General features: G+C 44.0%; 2 protein-coding genes across 2 annotated transcripts in view; both read right to left on the minus strand.

Annotated features, from left to right (window-relative positions):
• Nucleotides 1–12,567, minus strand: part of LOC142971216 (ELKS/Rab6-interacting/CAST family member 1-like) — a 95,793-nt gene extending 83,226 nt beyond the window's left edge. The window contains exons 1-4 of the mRNA XM_076111875.1: nt 12,341–12,567; nt 4,087–4,903; nt 2,887–2,964; nt 2,534–2,689 (exon numbers count right to left, since the gene is read on the minus strand). Of these exons, the coding sequence (XP_075967990.1) occupies nt 2,534–2,689; nt 2,887–2,964; nt 4,087–4,575 (723 nt within the window). The 5' untranslated portion in view covers nt 4,576–4,903; nt 12,341–12,567. The remainder of the gene's footprint in view (nt 1–2,533; nt 2,690–2,886; nt 2,965–4,086; nt 4,904–12,340) is intronic.
• A 5,003-nt stretch (nt 12,568–17,570) lies between these two features.
• On the minus strand, nt 17,571–19,214 carry LOC142970861 (tripartite motif-containing protein 60-like). Its single transcript, XM_076111304.1, has one exon. It carries the CDS (start codon nt 19,206–19,208, stop codon nt 17,571–17,573), a length of 1,638 nt encoding a protein of 545 aa, XP_075967419.1. The 5' UTR covers nt 19,209–19,214.

Consider the following 19,214-nt stretch of genomic DNA (forward strand, 5'->3'; position numbering starts at 1 on the left):
CGACCCCTGTTTGCAGTGCAGAGGGTCGAAGAGAAAAGAGTCAAGTTTTCCTTTAGCATTCCAGACATTCCTTCATCTTTTTCATTTTTTTCCACTGTGCTTACCTGCTGTGATCAAAGAGGTGGAACGAATTGGGTGAACACGCTCACACACACACACACACAACTGAAACCGAAGGCAGTGCACTAAGGAGGCAGACGACAGTGACCGGGGATAAACAGAGCAGGCATCCGCGTTCAGATCAATTGATTTATTAGACCAGCGTGTGTCTGTTCTGCTGAATTGAGTCCTGTGGCAAAAAAATAAAAAAAATGCTCCACAGGCCCAGATGGAGAGTGAGGAAAGGGAAGAGAAGGATGGGGGGGGGGTGATAGAGAGGGGAGTCGGAAAGTGGGAGTGAAGTGGTGATGAGAGGGAGAGGAAGAGAAGCCGGCGAGAAAGAGATGGAGAGTGTGGTGACAACGAGTAGACGCTGTGGTAAGAGGAAACGAGTGGATGTGGGCAGCGAGACAAGAGACAGCAAACCGGCGGTGTCGAGGGACAGATTGATAATTTAGAGCTCAGTGGGGAAGAAGCAGAAAGAGCCTCCCATCTCATCTAGATCTCATTTAGATCTCGTGTCATTGTTTGTCCCCCATTTTTCTGCAGTATCCACGGTTGAAAAGTATTTTACTTAAAACCACATAAGAGACAAAAAAGCAGCAAATCCAGCGACTTCTTTGTCCTGGAACCAGCAAATGTTTGCCATTATTGTTTAATAAATTACTTAAATTAATATATGATCATATGATGTAATTGTGGTTGATTTCTTTTTTTCATATATTTTTGAATAATCACACCAAACTAAAACAAACTGGATTATTAAACCATAATATATTGGAGCTGCCTAACAAGTGCAAACGTGAGATTTGGAATGTCGGTTATTCTGGATTTGAATCTATGGTGACACAAAATATGAGATTAAAGGAGTTAAACAGAGCGAGTGAAGACAGAAGGAGATAAAGAACGAGGCGGGCGCAAAGCGAGGTGAAGTCAGTGGGCCGAGGCGTGAAGAAGTAGGTGAACAAGTGAGGAAGCGTGGAGGAAAGGAGGAAGGAAGGACGGAGGCTGGAAACGAGATGTGCATTCCTCAGCAGGGGCGTGACCCAGTGGTGCATGCATGTGTGTGTGTGTGTGTGTGTGTGTGTGTGGATGCGCACATATCCCAAAATTTCTGGGAGGTAACTTAATTCGATTTCTAACACGGAGATGATGGCGAAGACAGAGAGAGGAGGGGAGGCAGGGGGGAGGGAGGGAGGGAAGCGAGAGCTGACTCACCGTGTGGCGACATAAATAGAAGGGAATGAGTAAGAGGAGAGAGAGGGAGAGAGAGGGAGAGACAGAAAGGAGCAAGGGGACAGAGAAAGGCCAGAGACGAGAGACTGAAGAGAAAGTGGCGAGATAATGAGATGAGGAAATGAAAAGGATGCCTTGGGTTAAAGGGTGTGATTAGTCTGGGGGAGAGAAGGGGAATGAAAGTGGGAGGGATTAAGAGAGAAAGAGAGAGAAAGAGCACATCTTTGCCAACATAAGAGATCAGAAAATATTCTTACATGTCTCGACATAACAGCACACAGGCACACATACTCAAACAGGTGTGTGTGTGTGTGTGTGTGTGTGTGTGTGAAGGCAACTGAGGATGTTTCTAGTGGCCACGTATCATCTGTTCCTTTGTTCTCCCCGACTCGGCATCCCTTTGAATAAGTGCGCGCACACAAGACACACACTTAGACTCTGAGATTTATGGGTGCACACACACACACACACACACACACACACACACACACACACACACACACACACACACACACACACACGTAAACTGCACATGTTCACACACAGTAGATTTTCTTGGAGAGTGATTTAATAGCTGGTGATGTAATTTCACCACCTGAAGTGCGTTCCCACATACAATTACTTCCAACGTTAAATTTTGGGAGTCTCGGGTGCAACATCAAAGGCCCCGAATAATTTCAGTTTCCCCGCTAACGACCGAAATGTAGCGAGGAACCAGCACTTCCTGCCCTGGTTTCGAAGATGACTGCGTGTGAAATGAGTCACTGTGAGGCAGCAGGGTGTGTGTGTGTGCAAAAATCATGTATTGTATAATATTACAGCCTCCTGCCAGACTAGCTGTGTCTCCGTCTCCTCCAGATGGCTTCTGAACCAACAGACAGCTGGGAGTCCCCAACCAGGTGGCCCCCGCTTCATCCGTTTACCCGTCTTCAAGGCCGCCTCGCAGCCCGGGAGACAAATCCACCAGAACAGTCCATAAAAATGATCGTGACACGCTCCCCCTTTGTGCCAGTTACCGTTCCTGACAAAACTGAGCAGCAAAAGCTATATCACAGATGGTTAACCCAAAGCACAAACTAAAATCCACAGGGCTCGGGCTAAACGCTACTCGGATTTCTTTCATTTTTGCGCACACACACACACACACACACACACACACACACACACACACACACATACACGGACGCTTCTTTCCTACCTGTGTTTCCTCCTGCACCACTCTGTACTGTTCCTTCCACACGGCCATCTTTGTGGCTTCGTCCTTCCTCAGCGCCCTCTCTTTCTTCAGCTCTGGACTCCAAAACGTCTTAATGGAGTTCATAGAGGAGCTCAACTTGGACTCTTTCGCCTCCAGCTGAACGAAAATAACATCAAACGTTGTAACTCTGCTTTAATACACGTTTATTTTAATTGATTTGTTGATTACAGCCACTGGTATTGATTCAATTCATTGGCTCTTACTTTTTCCTTGTGTATAACATAAATGGATGTGTTTTCAGAGGTGTGTGTGTGTGTGTGTGTGTGTGTGTGTGTGTGTGTGTGTATCCTTACTTCTCTGCCTAGCAGTTCGTTCTCTCTCAGCACTTCTCTTAACTGTGTCTGCAGGTCTGACATCGCCCCGTCTCTCACCTGGTAACACACACAAACACATAAAGTAGAAGTATGTTAGACACCAGCAACATCCTTCTTTTCTTCTTTTTTGTTCCTGTATTACTTTCTAAACATTTTGTCTATTTGCAGCTTGTCACTACGAAGATCTGGTGATAGCAGATCCCAGAACAGCAAAACCAAGGCACTGCTGGTGCTGCAAAATCTAAGAAATCAAATACAGAATTCAAGACTGACATATTGTTTGTGAAGCACTTTGAGACTATTGGTTAAAACGTCAAATAGTTATTTTCGTAAAGCACAAACCTAGCTACAGTATTCATGAGAAATGCTCACCATGCAGATGTTTAATTCATCCTGACATCAGAACAGCAGTGGACCCGAAGAATTAAAAATATCTTGGATGAATTTTTAAACAATAAACAGACTCTGCTTTGGTTTTGAGAAACTCATTTTAGGTATTTAGCTGACGCTTGTGCTCAGAGCGTCTCTCAGTTCTGAGAGTGAAAAGGTTTAAAAAATGTTAAATCATCGAACATTACAAATAAGAGAGTAAAGCTTTGGATTAATAGCGTCCTCGCAATCAATGCAACACGCAGTACATGAATGTGACATGAGGAGAGGAAAATAAGATTAAAGGAGAGATGAAGTTAATAACTAGAATTAGGTGGAGGCGGGAGGAATGGGAGAGGAAGGAAGGATAGAAGAGCTCTCAGGTTATGACTAATGGTGCAGAGGGAGTAGGAGGGCAGACCTTAGTCTATTTCAACATGCTGTATACCCACACAGCTCTTATATTATTTAGCTGAGCCGTGACTTAAGAACAAAATATGAACCCGTATAACAGCAAAATGCCTTGAATCACCAAGTTCCACTTCTGCATCATGCAGGAGGATAATTGTGTGACAAAACATTGTGCCTAAAGTGTAATTGATTTTATCTTTTAAGGATTCTTCAGTGTTCGCTCTAAGGTGAGACAAACATTATGTACACCCTAAATCAATTTCATCCACGCTTTCCTTATCGGCCTGTTCTAAAGTTCATTTGAGCTCAACTATTTTAGATCACGCGCGGGACTATTTCTCGGTCGCAACCCGCTTCAAGATTGCGGCAATAAAAGAAGAAAACCTTGCGGTGCCTCACCTGTCTCATGGAATGAGGCACAGTAGCCGCCTGTTGAAGCTGGTTTTGCAGCTCCCCCCCAAATGCTATGGCATCGCTGGGCATCACACCGCCTCCAGTGTTTATATTAGGGCTGCTCCCCATGATGGCCGCCCTGACCCCGTAGGGGATCCTGGCCCCGGCCCTGCCCAGGGTCATGGTGCTTTTGGGCAGGGAGGGGTTCAGCCCGCTGCCCAGGCTCCCGATGCCGATCGAGTCGTCGACGGTGTCACAGAAGTACATGGGACCCCCCGTAGCGTAGGCGGCGTTCAGAGACTGGATGTTCTCCATGGACAGGGTTTTACAGTTGCCGGTGAGTCCGCCGGTGGAGCTGCTGCTGCTGTTTCGCCTGTGTCCGAGGCGCGGGGAGCGGGGGAGGCGCGGGGAGCGACTGGGGCTCCCGGACACCGACCCGTTGCCATTGGACCCAACGACATCCAGCTTTGAGACGGAACGGGAGCTACCGTACATGGTGAGAGAATACGGTGTGTGTGTATATACGGTGGAGACGAAAAAGTGCCCGCTTCAAATGAGGAAATCAAGCGGATCAAAAATACATTCTTAAAAGTACGCAGAAACTCAAAAAATGTAAGATGGATGTCCCAAAAAAAATAAAAACTACTACTGTAGTCCTTTTTGACTTGAAATATCCTGATGCAGTGTTGACATAGCGGTGATCAAGGCCTTTCCAAAAACCTCACTAGAATCAATGTGCTTTGTCAGAAAGCAGGAATCAATACGGCATCCCTTTAAATAAAGGCAGCCAGTAAATCCACGAGGCCTGGGATGAAGGGATGACCTAAAAAGAAAAGGGAGACAGAGACAAAGACTTAGTGATCAGGAGAAGAAAGATCTTCTGCACTTCAGGAATAAAGGAATACACTTGATTTTTTACCAGGTTCTGGTTTTGGTTTGATCCACAGTTGAGACTTGTTACATCTCTTTGTGCAGAGTATTTACTGGCAATGCAAACCGGAGGTTAAATAAACAGCTTACTGGTTAAAATGCCAGTATGTTCAATGTTACAGATGCACTGTGTCATATCATGTGGCATTGGCATTTCTACGGTACGAGTTGGGAAAGAAGAAGAATTAGGCTCTAAAACCAAACTGTTCATCCTCTGGGGAACACGAATGTTTGTACCAAAATGTGTGCCAATCCATCCTGCAGACGTTTCACTAGATAAGATCAACTTCGGACCGCTCTAATAATTCATAATCACTCATCAAAGAAGCCCAGAAACTCCCTTTTTCTGCCACCACACTGACATGCACACACATACACAGTTGCTGATACGCTCAGTCCACAGAAACTCTGCTACAGGCTCAACCATCAGCTGATGTGTCGGTTCATGTGATCACGCGGCCCGTTTTGTCTCCCCACCACCCACAACACCTTCTTCTTAGGACCACACGATACCTCACCAGTTACTGTCCTGCAGCCGTACTAAACCGTGTGATAGCAGATAGCATCCAATCAGCTGATCTAACTCATAAATAATGCATCATTTTAGTTTGTCTGCTGGATGAATTACATGTAGTGAAATACAACGATCCTTTTCTTATTTATCAAGTCAATTACATCTTGTTAACAACTTTATTCTGCAATAATAATGTGGGAAGAAAACACGAAACAAAAAAAGATAAATAAATGTATCCGTCCTATTCCTGTTAATCATATGAGTCACACTGGATGGACATTTTAGGGGGCACCATGAAATATTATTTTGTCATGCGTTTGGAGCCTGGTATTAGTCTGTGTGTGTGTGTGTGTTGGATGACATAAATAACTTAAATATTAAAACGGATTAAGTCAATCAGGTCAAAGGAACCTTGTAATTAACACAGCTGTGAAAATAATAGAAAATCACCATTCCTATCACTCACTCGTGAAGTCATCTTCAAACGGTGCAAATCTGTAACATTTTACTGTCTCGGCAAAAACATGAAAACAATTCATGAGCACTGGCTCTCACATGTTGCTGATAAATGCCTCAGAGGCTGCTGAGAATCCAAGCTGTCTGTTGTGCGAACGCTGATCTCCCAGGCCCCCTGAAGTACCCACCACATGCTATGCACAACGCTTTTCTGCGAGAACACTCTCTGTTGTCGGCGGAGGATTTAGAAATTAACGATATGTTAAATATGCAACCTTGGGTGTCACCTCTGGAGTCGGCTACTGTATAAAAGAAAAGTACATTTACTGTTTAAAATTGATGCCCAGCTGGTCGACAGTCATCATTCAGTCATTTGGGGTATCCTTGGAGACAGTGATGTCATCCACAGGTCAGTGAACACATGACCCGTGTGACACACCATCTGATCCACACTCTCCCCTTACAAGAACAACGCGAACAAAAGTGGACTAAACCGGTTTAGAATTAGTCAGCACACACAAGAATGAAGACTTCTGGAGCTTCAGTTTAACGTTAACAGTCTAGGCTGATTTCCAAGTATTCATTTATTAAAAACAGATGATAGAATCAGCTTAGTTTTAACACAAACACGCTTAAACTAGCACTGTGCTTGTACAGTATGGCGGACACCCTACACATCTCTTGCTGAGTAGGTCTGGAATAGTTTTCCCTCAACAAGTGGCCTCTTGCAAATTGCAAAGTACAATGCATTTCATTTCAAGTATCATTAACTGTGCAGCCCTTTGGTCGACCCCTTTTAAACTCCCAGCACCCCCTGCTCTGGGTCCCGACCCAGGCCTTTTAACAGCCCTGCAGTTGTGTCTATCTTTCCAACTGATGTTCTGTTGGACACAGATCTTTGGCCAGGGAGATACTGACAACCAGTCAGTTACAGAGGCATGCACACACACACACACACACACACACACACACACACACACACACACACACACACACACACACACGCTCATACGCAAAGAGGTACCATCTGCTGTGTCTCGCCTAAGGCCAAAAACACACACCTGGAAAGAAACAGGCCAGGACCCCGCCTCTAGCACGCACACACACACCTACACACATGTATTTACAGTACATGCACGTATACACACACACACACACAGTCACACAGAGCAAAACTGTGCACATGTGCAGATCTACACAGTGAGGCAGAATAGATACAGATAAACCACTCCCCATGCAAACAGACACAAATGAACACACGTGCACATCAGCTCAGTGGCTGTGAGCGATCATGTCACAAACATCACATCTAATGCCTCATTTGAGGCCAATATGAGACTGAAGAGACAGAGAGTGTGTAAGTGTGTGTGTGTGTGTGTGTGTGTGTGTGTGTTCAGGGCTTTTCCCTCCTCCTCCCCTCTGGACCTGCTGACCTGCACATAATGTATATGCTCATGTCCCAATTCTCCCTATAATGCAAAACAAGCACAGTATGTCTCAGCCTGTATTTAGACATTTTACTGAACGCACATGGCTGTTATTCAGCACTTGCTCATAAATGTTGGTGTTAGTGGTTGGAGGGTTGAGAGCCTTGCTCAAAGGCATCTCTGCTTGGTTGCAGAAAAATAACCATCACTTCCCCAGCTCATATTTAATCAATCAATTTAGCAACAACATCGTTTTTTTGCTGGGACATTGCTTTAGTCTGGAAGAGGAACAGGACAATAAATACACATCCATCCACTTCTGGAACTGCTGCTCTTGTTTGGGGTCACGGGGAGCTGGAGCATTTCCCAGCATGCATTGGGCAAGGCTACTGCACACCCTGGACAGATCACAAAATCTATCACACGGCTAAACACACACACACACACTTCTTTTTGGTTTTATTGGCTTGAGGGCATCACGGAAACAGCATCACACACCATGTTGTGTTTTCTACAGTTCCAAGTCGAAGGGTCACATGAATAAACCACCAGTGTGTCCCACAGATGTATCTGTGGGGGGTTTAAAGACTCTGAGAGGGCTCGGGGGTGAGGGAAGGCAAACAGCATTGAGATTAAAATAATAACAATAATAACCTCAAGCTTCAAAACCCTTATAAATACCCTACCGCACACCTATGACGCAGTTGGCATCATGGGATGGAGAAAACACGAGCATGTGACGGTCCAAGACCCATCTGTCAAACAGGCTTACCATCCGTCTTGCCCTTTCACACAAATGTGAAAAAGCAAGGTGGTGCTGCCGTAACAAACATCTGTTACACAATAGCACACTGAGAGTTCATGACAGTTCATTCTTCACCTTGGAAACAGGAGTTTCCAAAAAGAAGTGTGTGTGTGTAAACGGTAGTTTCCAAGGTGAAGTTTGCTTTGCAATGTTATTTGATGTGCGACTGTGCGCAGGATGTCCTGGTTAAATATGCAGTTGTGACCATATTAACAGCTGCAACACATGTTTATTTTCGTGATGGAGTATTTTCTTAATTATTCTTTTCATTAACATTTGAAAAGTGGGACCAATTAAATTTGAGCTATTTTTGCTTAAATTTTTTTTTCACAATTAATTATTTGTCTGACAATCTAACTGACTCATCATTTGAGCTCTAATCAGATCAATATCCAGACAGATAAAAGGTATTGTTCTATAATTACAGCTTATCTCCCTTTCATCACATGCTGTACCGTGAACATCTAACCACAAAATGCCCTTCTATGACCGCGATACCGACTGGAACAGACCCTGACACAGGCCCTGGAGTGGACTTGGGAACCAAAATACCCTCATCCCCTTCATGTCCACAGGAAACATCAGCGCACACAACGCCCTGCGCTTCATCCTCCGCCTCCCTGTACTGTTACCAACAGCCATTCTGCACGCCTCGTCTTCCCTCCGCATACTCCTCACATACACACTGTTGTTTTAGGCCTCACGAACAAAACAAATCCCAGAATATCATGCGAGGATACCGAGAAAGTCTCCGTGGTTGAATGCCACGTACTGCACTTGTACTTGTGTAGATAATCAGTATGTGCCGGCACAGCAGAGGACAGACTTCAGATTCGTAGCCTTTTTCCGGACATGGCAACTCAAAACTTGACATTGATATATTTTAAGTTAATAAACCGGACTTGTTAGCAAACATAGATGCCTATTAGCACATACATTTCTTTATCCCGCCCCCTTACCTCTCCCTCATGCTTTCACTTCCTCTCACTACCTCTCTCTTTCTCCACCAGCATTCCTGAAGGTGTTCGGCGTGCTCTATTTGTGTGACAACCACACATCCAATCTGTCACACTGCACAATGCAACACACACACACACACACGTGCAAACCTATACTTAGCCGGCCGGTGTTTCAGCGTGGGAGCCGAATTCTACAAAGTTCGTGTCTCGCCTCAGAAAAACGCATTCCGCTCAATTCCTTAATGTTGTTATTCTCCGTTCCTCTCGGTTCCCGTCAGGCTCGTGGTGATATGATGTGGCTGGAGAGGACTCGCTGGTGCTGTCCGGGGGTAACAGGCATCTCGACAGCGCAGCTGAAGGGGAGAGCCGAACTCGCTCTGCACATAATCTGTCTGAAGATGTAAGGGGATGATGTAAGGGCTTCACCGGTCGGCTTTTTTTAACCTTCACAGCTGCTTTGTCGTGACGACAGTAACAGCAACTCTCCGGAAATAGGAAATTGTGTGTTGTATGTGATTAAAATGTATGTGTTGTTTCTGCAAAACCATTATGTAATTTGAATATTCAAAGAAGCTGTGTGAACATCTCAAGTGACAATTTCCATGTTAAATAAAAAAACAACGTAATGTATTTCCTATATTACATAAATATACAAATAGTCATAAGAAAATAAGAATTGGCTGACAAAACCAGGAAAGAAATCTGCTAGAATACAAATTATATGACAGAAATCATGAGGAGAACCAAGTACCTTAATGACTCATCGTCGCTGTTTGGTTTTGAGTAACGTGTCATTAGTGGTTTGGCTTATTTCCGCGTGCAGACACATGATATTGATGACTAATCATTATGACGGTTTAGTGCTGATTCAAACATATTTATCCAAGTGATTTCTACAGGTGTGTAAAATAATAAACATAATTGCCACTTGTAAAACTTGATTTGTGGGTCAGTTTGGCCGACGTCAGACCGTGTGCAACACCTTTCCCTCAAGAGAGAAAAAAATCAACTAATCCTGCACATGTGATATTGGAATAAGGGAGATTTTTCAATTAACCGAGCGACCGATTACACTTGGGGAGAACACATTAGGCGGAAGATGTCTGCGCGAGATACAGACTTTTGGCTCACCAGCGTGACTGTGCTACTTGTACCTTCACTCCGTGCCACCAGGTCCTATAGGCGATGAGACCTGTAATGTGGTTCAGACACTGGAAAGCACAGCGCTGATAAGGCACGGATAGCATCGGCTCCAGTCTATTGTGCGCGCCACAGGAAATTAACCCGAGATGCAGGCTGGGTAAACAAAACGTCTACACAGTCATACACACCGTGACTCACAGAGGAGCACAGAAGCACACACACATCCATGTGCTCAAACACAGCACACACACTTATCTAATCGTGGTTGCTGCCTACAGAGCAAATATGGAAAACGTACCGTTGAGACTCGACAATTAACAGAAAGGCGGGGAAGCACAAAAGTAATTCAGGAGTGTGTGTGTGTGTGTATGTGTCGTAGTTAATGGAAGAGAGGAGTGAAAAATTCCCCAGGCTCATCCTGTACTAGGAATGTGCTGTTACAGTCTTGCCAGGTTATATAAGGATGAAGAGAGTTGCGAAGGTGACCCAAACACCCCTATAAATAAATAAATATCAAACAAGGCAATTAGAGATTATGGTTTTCAAAGTAAAAGTGAGTTCTGGGAAGAGGTTTGAAAGAGCTACAGGCTACTGTCTGTGTCGGTCTTTATGTTGTAAAAAAAAGATTTACCTTTGATGTGGAGCCTGGAGACACATAAGGGTCTATCAGGCTGTACACACAAAGTATCAAAAGTTCTGAACTATAGGGCCAGGTCAGAAAATGATTATGAAAGCAAACTCTAAAACAAAAGAATTGTTAAAAACCCAGTGGTAATAGAGGAGGGTTTACCCACAGGCAGACTGCGGTGTGCAGACATTTAAAAATGTCCAGTGTTTACAACAATCCGAGTGGAAGGAAGCGGCTCAGTTCCCTGACTCGGTGTTCCCGGAGGAGGGGCGGCGCAAAGAACCAGAGCCGTGGGCGGAACACGGAGGAAATCACAGCGTCCCCTCCTCGATCCACCCCCCCTTTTTTTTTTGCCTCTCGGACTGTTGCAAAACACACGCAGCAGATTTCACCTCCTTCATCGACGCGATCACACCGGGTCCATGTTTTTGCTCAGATTGATTTGGTTTGCACAGATAGCGTCCTTATCCGGTGTCAGTCTCGTGAGCTTCGCGTGCGGTCTGGTCTGGTGGTTTGCCAGGACGTGGCTGCAAACAGTCCTGTGCAACTGTGGCAGCATTAAAAAAAAGACACACGATTTTAGAGAAGTGCACATATTTTGTTCCTTGAAACGAGTTCAGAACGAAACAACCGGCCGGGAGAACTTGAGTGTGGACTGTTAGAAATATCACAACACAACTACAAGTCCCTGCGGGAACATTGTAGCAAAGAGATGCAACTTAATATTGACACACAGGCACACTTCAGGTCCCTGAGGGGATATTAGCGCCATCACAAGGAGATGGACCCATTATAAAGGGATACAATGTCGCTAAACTGGCGCTGTAAAAAAATTATATTATAGGATTATGATAGCAATTGTGTGGCTTTTGAGGATAAACTGCAAGGCTGTCAGCAGCACTTCTGCAGCCTGAAACACAGCGTGCAGACTGATGATCGCGTTGAGAGGCACAGAGACGAGACATAGTGTTATTAGCTTGTTATTACGGGTGGAAGCCCCTTGTTGTACAATTGGATTATTGCGCGAAACAGGAGGAAGCCTTGTTGAATGGACACGCAAAAAAACATACAAAATGTATCATAATGACTGAATGTCTGGCCGAAACACTGCTCCCCTCCGGCGGGAATATAACAGAGCCCCCACGGTGGCTCTCACAGCTGACCTGGAAACTGCTGCACCTCAAAGCAGGCATCAAATTTTAATCATGGTCGCGAGCGGTCCTTCCTACAAACGTGACTGCGACGAGCCGCACAGACGGCACACACGGGTCTGTGAGGTTGACCCGAGAAGTGGCCAACATGCTTACAACACACACATACACACACGTAGGCCTGTGTAATAATACATGCATGTGCACACGCACACACTCAGACTGCCAGCTAACTTCCAGTACTCACTGCGGCTGTGTTTACGTTACTGCCCCTCGGTTGTGAAATAAGCTCTGTGTAAAAAAGGCCAATCACATATCTCCTCTTCAGTTATTCTGCTGCTGTCAAACCTCGAAGTGAAGCTTCGTAACGTAACAGACGGTGAAGCGAGGGTGCAGCGGTGTGTCGTTTTTCGGGCTTGTCTTCCCTGTCTTCGTGTCTGTCTTCCTGTCTCCTGTCTCCGAGTCTTTCCCTCCTTCCCGTCTTTTTTGCCAGCTCTGCCACTGGCGGCTTCCCCACTGCTCGGGCGCTTCCGTGACGTCACGACGGTGGAGCGCGCGCCCCCGAGACGTATACCCTCCTCCTCCTCCTCCTCCCTCCTCCGTCCTCCGTCTCGTCTCTCCCTATGGTCTCTCCTGGACCAGCTGAGTCGCGTGCATGCTAATCCGTAATTATCCATAAAGTGACAATTGAACGAGATGTACTTTTTACTTTTTAAATCCAATTTTTCGTATTTATACGATATTTTATCTCATATTAAAAGCCCTTATTTTCATACCCTGTAAAACAATATGTTAGCATCTTAGGTGGATAACTGATGACGGCATTTAACAGTTCAGGTAAATGAGTAATTAGCTTGCTAAAGTAGGGGAAGTATTCATTTCATATACTTATTAATAAAAGTAGTAAGACACTGTAAACAATACTTTATTACAAATAAAAGTCCTGCATTGAAAATGTTACTAAAGTAATAGTATGTATTATTTACAAAATTTAGGCTACCTTGAGTTCTAAATGTAAAATTACTCAATGGCAAATGATGCCTTTATGACTGTTATACTATATTTGATTATTAGATTATTCTTACTTATTGATTCCATTTATTCATGTTCAAACGTCTGACTCAGTGTTTGATGATTGAATGACCTACATACAGTATATCTGTCTCAGAACATGTAGCATATTTCATATAGCTGGTCCCCCAGGGCTCCCAGGTCTCTCTCACACACAACTACACATCATCCTATAGAAATCTTTCCAACTAGACACAGACCAAAGACACACCCACACCCACACACACACACACACACACACTCTCACACACAGTGTCCCAGTTCCCAGGGCGCCAGTCAGTCAGACAGCTGAGCTGAGATATAAATAGTCTGCTGGCTAAAGTTCCCCTTGAGAGAAGAACTCCAGTCGTGGTGGACCAGCGCTGCCTTCTGAAACGTCTCTGTTAACCTGATCAGTGAATACTTGGTGGCTTATATGTGTTTTATCATTGGAAAGAAACACAAAAAGAAAAGAAAAAAGCGCATGACCCCCCAACAGAACTCAAGGGACGTTTATTAAGCTGTAGTATACACATCAGAGGCATTCATAACAAAACCCTGGTTTTAAAAACTCATTTATCACATATGTTTTGGCCAAGCATGTAAAAGCTTGCATTTAAAAGTGGAACGCTGACCCTGAAGTCAGTTGGTTTCACATAATGTGATCACAACATAAATAAAGAAACATATTATATGTTTACAGTTGTAAGAAATGACTGTTGAAAACCGTAATTGACAGCATAAGGTGAGAAAAAGTAGGGGTTCATTAATCCCTACAGGCTGTGTGAGCCGAACCTTGAGCTTTGTTTTCTCGATTAATCGTTTGGTCAGTAAAATGACAGAGCACCTTGAAAAATGTTCATCACAAAATAGCGCAAAGTAAAATATTTAAAAAGCTTTTTTTGTCCAAGCAACAGTTCAAAGATAAAATTATTTTTCTGTAGATTGTCTAATCAATAAAGCTTAATTAACCCTATATATCAAAAGCACTTTGAAATCCAAGATGCCATTGGGTTGTTATGATGTCATTGTCCCCTCCTTGTTTCCGACAGGAGCTTCTCTGAATACTGGTTAAAGAATGCTGCCATCTCCTGGTCAGATGCAAGTATTGTATTTATATATATTCATTATACTGAGTAGTAATGTTGTAATGTGTGATTCTACTACTATTAGTTCTTATTTGAAATGAGAAAACTTTTCGGTACAAGTTACACATTCATTACCACTGATGTAGGCCTATGTGGTACGTGTAAGTTGGGTGTGCTACAGGAGGGATTACGAGCATGCTGTCATAATCACCTTCAAAGTGAAGGCAAAGTGAAGGCACGTCCGGAGTAGCAGTAGATCAGAATCCTGGTGTCCACATCATAGAAGGAAACCTCTCCCTTCTCGTAATCAACAAACACGCCAACCGTCAAAGGCCTTGCATGCCTCACGTGCAGGGTAGCCTTGCTAAAACTATTAGCTAAATATTCCTCTTCTTGGTTGTAGATTCCACAAAGTGTCCAGCCTCCGTCCCCCGGGGTGGGAAAGTAAAACATATCCCTGTTTGTGGACTCTTTGACGACTCCCACGACCCAGCCTTTACTCCCACTGACCTGCACTTCATCGTAGAAGCTATCTGAGGAAAAGCCCTCTTTCCCAACAACAAAGGGTCGACGTTCAAATCTTCTCCCAAATGAAGCAGGCAAAGAGAGTGGGCCTTCACCAAATCTCAGCTGTTTCCCATCCTCAGACACCACGAGTCTGTGATGGGCTGTGTTGGCGTCCAGAGTCACATCCACCGCATATCTGCTGGATCGTCATCAGCTTGTACTGAGACGGAGTCCACACTTCTTTAACAAACCCGTCTGTCATCCGTTCTTCAGCTGCATCAGGCTGTTCAGTGGCGTCACAACAATTAAACCTTACCTCATGTATTAGCATCTCCATCTCATTGCTGACGGTCTTCTCCATCCGAGCCACTGCTTTTTTCACCATCGTTACATAACTCTGCTGACTGAGGTCATGGAGGTCTGACATAAATGGAGGGTTGGAGTGGGACAGGGGGTCGAATAGGTCCTCAGAGAAAGTTTCCTTTGAGGCGTGTAGTTTCATTTCTCAGGAAGGACACATGATCCCTCCCTTTCTCTTCCCCTCCTCTTCCTGGAAAAAGTTACAGCCCTTTGCTGCGTTGTGATTCCCCTCAGACTTTTTCAGAAAGTCTGAAACAACAAATGGCCCAATAGCGAACGATATAGGAAAAGGCTGCTTTATCAGCACCGATCAACCTCCACAGATCCATCAGGTCTTGTCTTTGTCTTTCATGGTTTCTGCCTGTGATTCCCTCAATATGGGAAATGATCAAAGCTAATATCGGAGGACAGAGACAAAGTGCAGATCAAGAGCATGTATTGAAATAATTTACAGTATTCTATTACCTGATAGATACGTCTCCCTTCTCTTCCTTTATTTTCTATAAAGTTAGCCAACATGGAGTCATTAAGTAGACGAGCAGGACGACCTCTGACCTTACTGTGATGGGCAAGCAAAGAGAAACTTTCTCAATCTGACTTAGTAAAGTAACAAATATTCACAATCCTAATATTTCATACTCTTTTTTTTAACTTGCGTTTTACTTGTTGATTTGAGCAGTTGTTACACGAAGCGCATATTAGATGAGGGATGCTTTTATGATCCCGACTTCCCTCAGACACTAGATGCCACCGTTATCTAATGGAAGTGTGTAAAAGGAGGTTGTACAGTAGAAGGGCAAGCCCGTTCACATTGCATTTGACCGTGTACAGTATGTAGTGTCCATAGCTTTCAAAAGCAAATGTGTTATCCTTTACAAAAGTGTATTTTACGCTATTTATTTTGTAATTATTTGTAAGCTATGCAGTTATGTAATCATAAAATAAGCCAGTGTTAACATGTAAGACATACACAATAGTTCTCTTAAAATGCGATGGGTGCATTCAAGATGGACATCAAATGGTAAATTCAAGAGTAAAGACAAAAATCTACCTTATATATGTATGTATGCATGTTATGAGCTACTGTGTGGTGAGTGTGTCTATAACTTTAATAATCGGCAGAAGTATGTGTGTCTGTCAGTGAATGCGCATCATGAGCCATGGGAAGTGTCCAGTGCGCTGCATGCTGAAGGTACTGATGAAGAAGTTGAGGACTGTGGTGATGAAGACTGTGATTGTCTTTACATTGTTCAGGTAGTCCAGACGTCTCTTCAGGGTGGAGTTAATCGGGTCCCGACGTTCGATGACACAAACCCACACACACACCAACACACACAGATCCACAGCAGAAAGAGAGGGTTCAAACTACACTTGGTTCTGACACTGAAACTGACTTCCAGTTCGGCCTGGATGCTCTACATTTAGTGCCAGAAGATGCTGCAGGATTGATATGTTTCAATAAAACAGCCCTCAATTATAGAAATGCCATAGTATTGACTAATTGTTAAGCACAAACCCGTACCAAACTCAGTACGCTTGATTTGTATTTATGTAATGTAAAGTTCTGAAACGTCTCTGCTAATCAGAGAAACCTTTTGCTGGTGACTTGGAACAGGAAGACTGAAAGGTCCCGTTTTCTAATCATAACAAAAGTCACTGCTCATGAGCAAGGCACCTGACACTCCAACAGAAATCAATCATTGTAATTTGAAGAAAACAGAAGAAAAAAAAGATCTGAAAAGCTAATTTTTAAGAAATGCACTTTTATTAAGCTGTACAATACATATCAGATGCATAGTATGCACATACAAAACATCTGGTTTTGCCAGATGACTTGGTCTTAAAAAGCCTGCATGAAAAAAATAGAAGGTATAATGTGGACCCTACAGTCAATGGGTTCCACATAAAGTGATCACAACATAAAATGATATATATCCTGCTCACAGTTGTATACGAACATTCAAAGAAGTCACTAATGAACAAGTTATAATTTGAATAGCAGGTGTTTAGTCGTATCAACTTTAATTTTGCTACCTCCCCACAGACTAAACCCAGTCAAATTGATTGAATATAGTGATACATAGCTTTTTGTCCAAGCAACATTTCAAAAACAAAATATATTTTGTTTACAATCATAGCAGCCTGAGAAAACAGGCAAATATTCATATATAAAAAAGGGATTTTGTTTTGCATGAAAAAGTGACTGAAATGATGAATCTATTATCAAAATTATTATTAATACAATTTTCAATAGATTGACGAATCGATAAATCTTAAACTTCTCTGTATCAAAATCATTTTTAAAAGTATTATTCTCTCAGAAACAGACCAGAACGCTAGATAAACATATATATATATATATAAATTACACTGAGTATTATGAGTATTATTGTCTTTTTGTAGTGTTTGATACTACTGCCGTTACCTTACAGTAGTAGTTATACATTCATTTCCCCTGATTAATATGCCACCTTAAGTTGGGTGTGCTACAGGAGTGATTACAAGCGGGATGTCAAGATCACCTGTACGTATACAAAAATAAGGGTAGAGCTTTGGTCTGCTGTTAAAGGATGTGCCAGTCATGTAATAGAGAAAAGCTTTGCATGCTGATATGGTCTCAATGAAGACACATCCTGAGTAGGAGTAGATCAGAGTCCTGGCCTCCACATCATAGAAGGAGACCTCTCCCTTCTCGTAATCAACAAACACACCGACTGTCTGGGGACTTTGCATGGGAGCAGTCATAACAGTATCAGATATATAGCATTGGAACTCCGAGTCGAACCATCCAGAAAGCGTCCAGCATCCCTGCTCAGGGTTAAGATTCAAACGCTCCCTGTTAATGGACTCTTTGGCCACTCCCAATATCCAACTTACACGCCCACCAACCTTCACTTCATAGTAGAACCTGCCTGAGGAAAAACCCTCTTTCCCAAGAATGAAGGGTTGTAGTGGAAATCTTCTCGTACCTACAACAGTATGACCTTCACTAAATCTCAGCTCTTTCCCATCCTCAGACACCATGAGTTTGTGATGGCCTGTGTTGGCGTCCAGAGTCACATCCACCTCATCGTACTGCTGGATCATCATCAGCTTGTCCCGAGGTGGAGTCCACACTTCTTTAACAAACCCATCTGGCATCTGTTCTCCAGCTGCATCAGACAACCTGACCTCATGTATTAGCATCTCCATCTCATTACTGACGGTCTTCTCCATCTGAGCCACTGCTTTTTTCACTATCGCCACATAACTCTGCTGACTGAGGTCATGGGGGTCTGACATACATGGAGGGTTGGAGTCGGACTGAAGGTTGATTAGGTCCTCAGTGTGTGCAGGTAAGTGGAGAGATGGCCAGCTCTGAAGGACGAGGAGGTGGTCCTCTGCTTGTAACAGTTGCTCCATTTGGGATCTTCTCCTCCTCAACTCAGCTACTTCCTGCTCCAGCTGTGTCACACAGTATTTGATTTCATTAATACTCCTAGATTTGATGTTTTCCTTCATTTTCATCTCTGACGTCACACAGTCCAGCTGGACTTTCCTCTCTCTGAAGGCCTGCTCCAGCGGGACGGCTTCGTGCGTTGCATGGTCGTCTTTCCAGCACATGAAACAAACACACATCTGGTCTTTGCGACAGAAGAGCTCCAACATCTTGTCGTGCTTCTTACACACCCTGTCCTCCAGGTTGGACACAGGGTCCATCAGCTTGTGCTTCTTCAGTGTCGCGACTCTCTGGTGAGGCTCCAGGTGAAGCTGGCAGTACGAGGCCAAACACCCCAGGCACGTCTTCTGGGCCTTGAGCTTCGGCACAAGGCAGATGTCACAGGACACCTCCCCTGGTTTGACAAGGATGCCGTCTTCCTCCCTCACCCTCATGTCTTTGAAATTCTCCACCATATCTCTGAACCCTGTGTTGACCTGGAGCTGTGGTCTCCTGCGGAACTTCTTCATACAGAGGGGACACTGTGTCTGGACACTGCAGGCCCAGTACCCTGTGATACAAGTCTTGCAGTAGTTGTGTCCACATGGAGTAGAGACAGGCTCGGTGAACACATTCAGACAGATGGAACACAGGAGCTGCTCGTCACATGAGAGGCTGCTGGCTGAGGCCATGTCTAC

The sequence above is a fragment of the Anarhichas minor genome, unplaced genomic scaffold, assembly GCF_050575085.1.
Source record: "Anarhichas minor isolate MPS153535 unplaced genomic scaffold, ASM5057508v1 ptg000045l, whole genome shotgun sequence".
Taxonomy (NCBI): Eukaryota; Metazoa; Chordata; class Actinopteri; order Perciformes; family Anarhichadidae; genus Anarhichas; species Anarhichas minor.

Bases quoted from the DNA above. Each gene is read 5' to 3' on its own strand.
- LOC142970861 (XM_076111304.1), bottom strand. From the start codon at position 19,208: ATGGCCTCAGCCAGCAGCCTCTCATGTGACGAGCAGCTCCTGTGTTCC.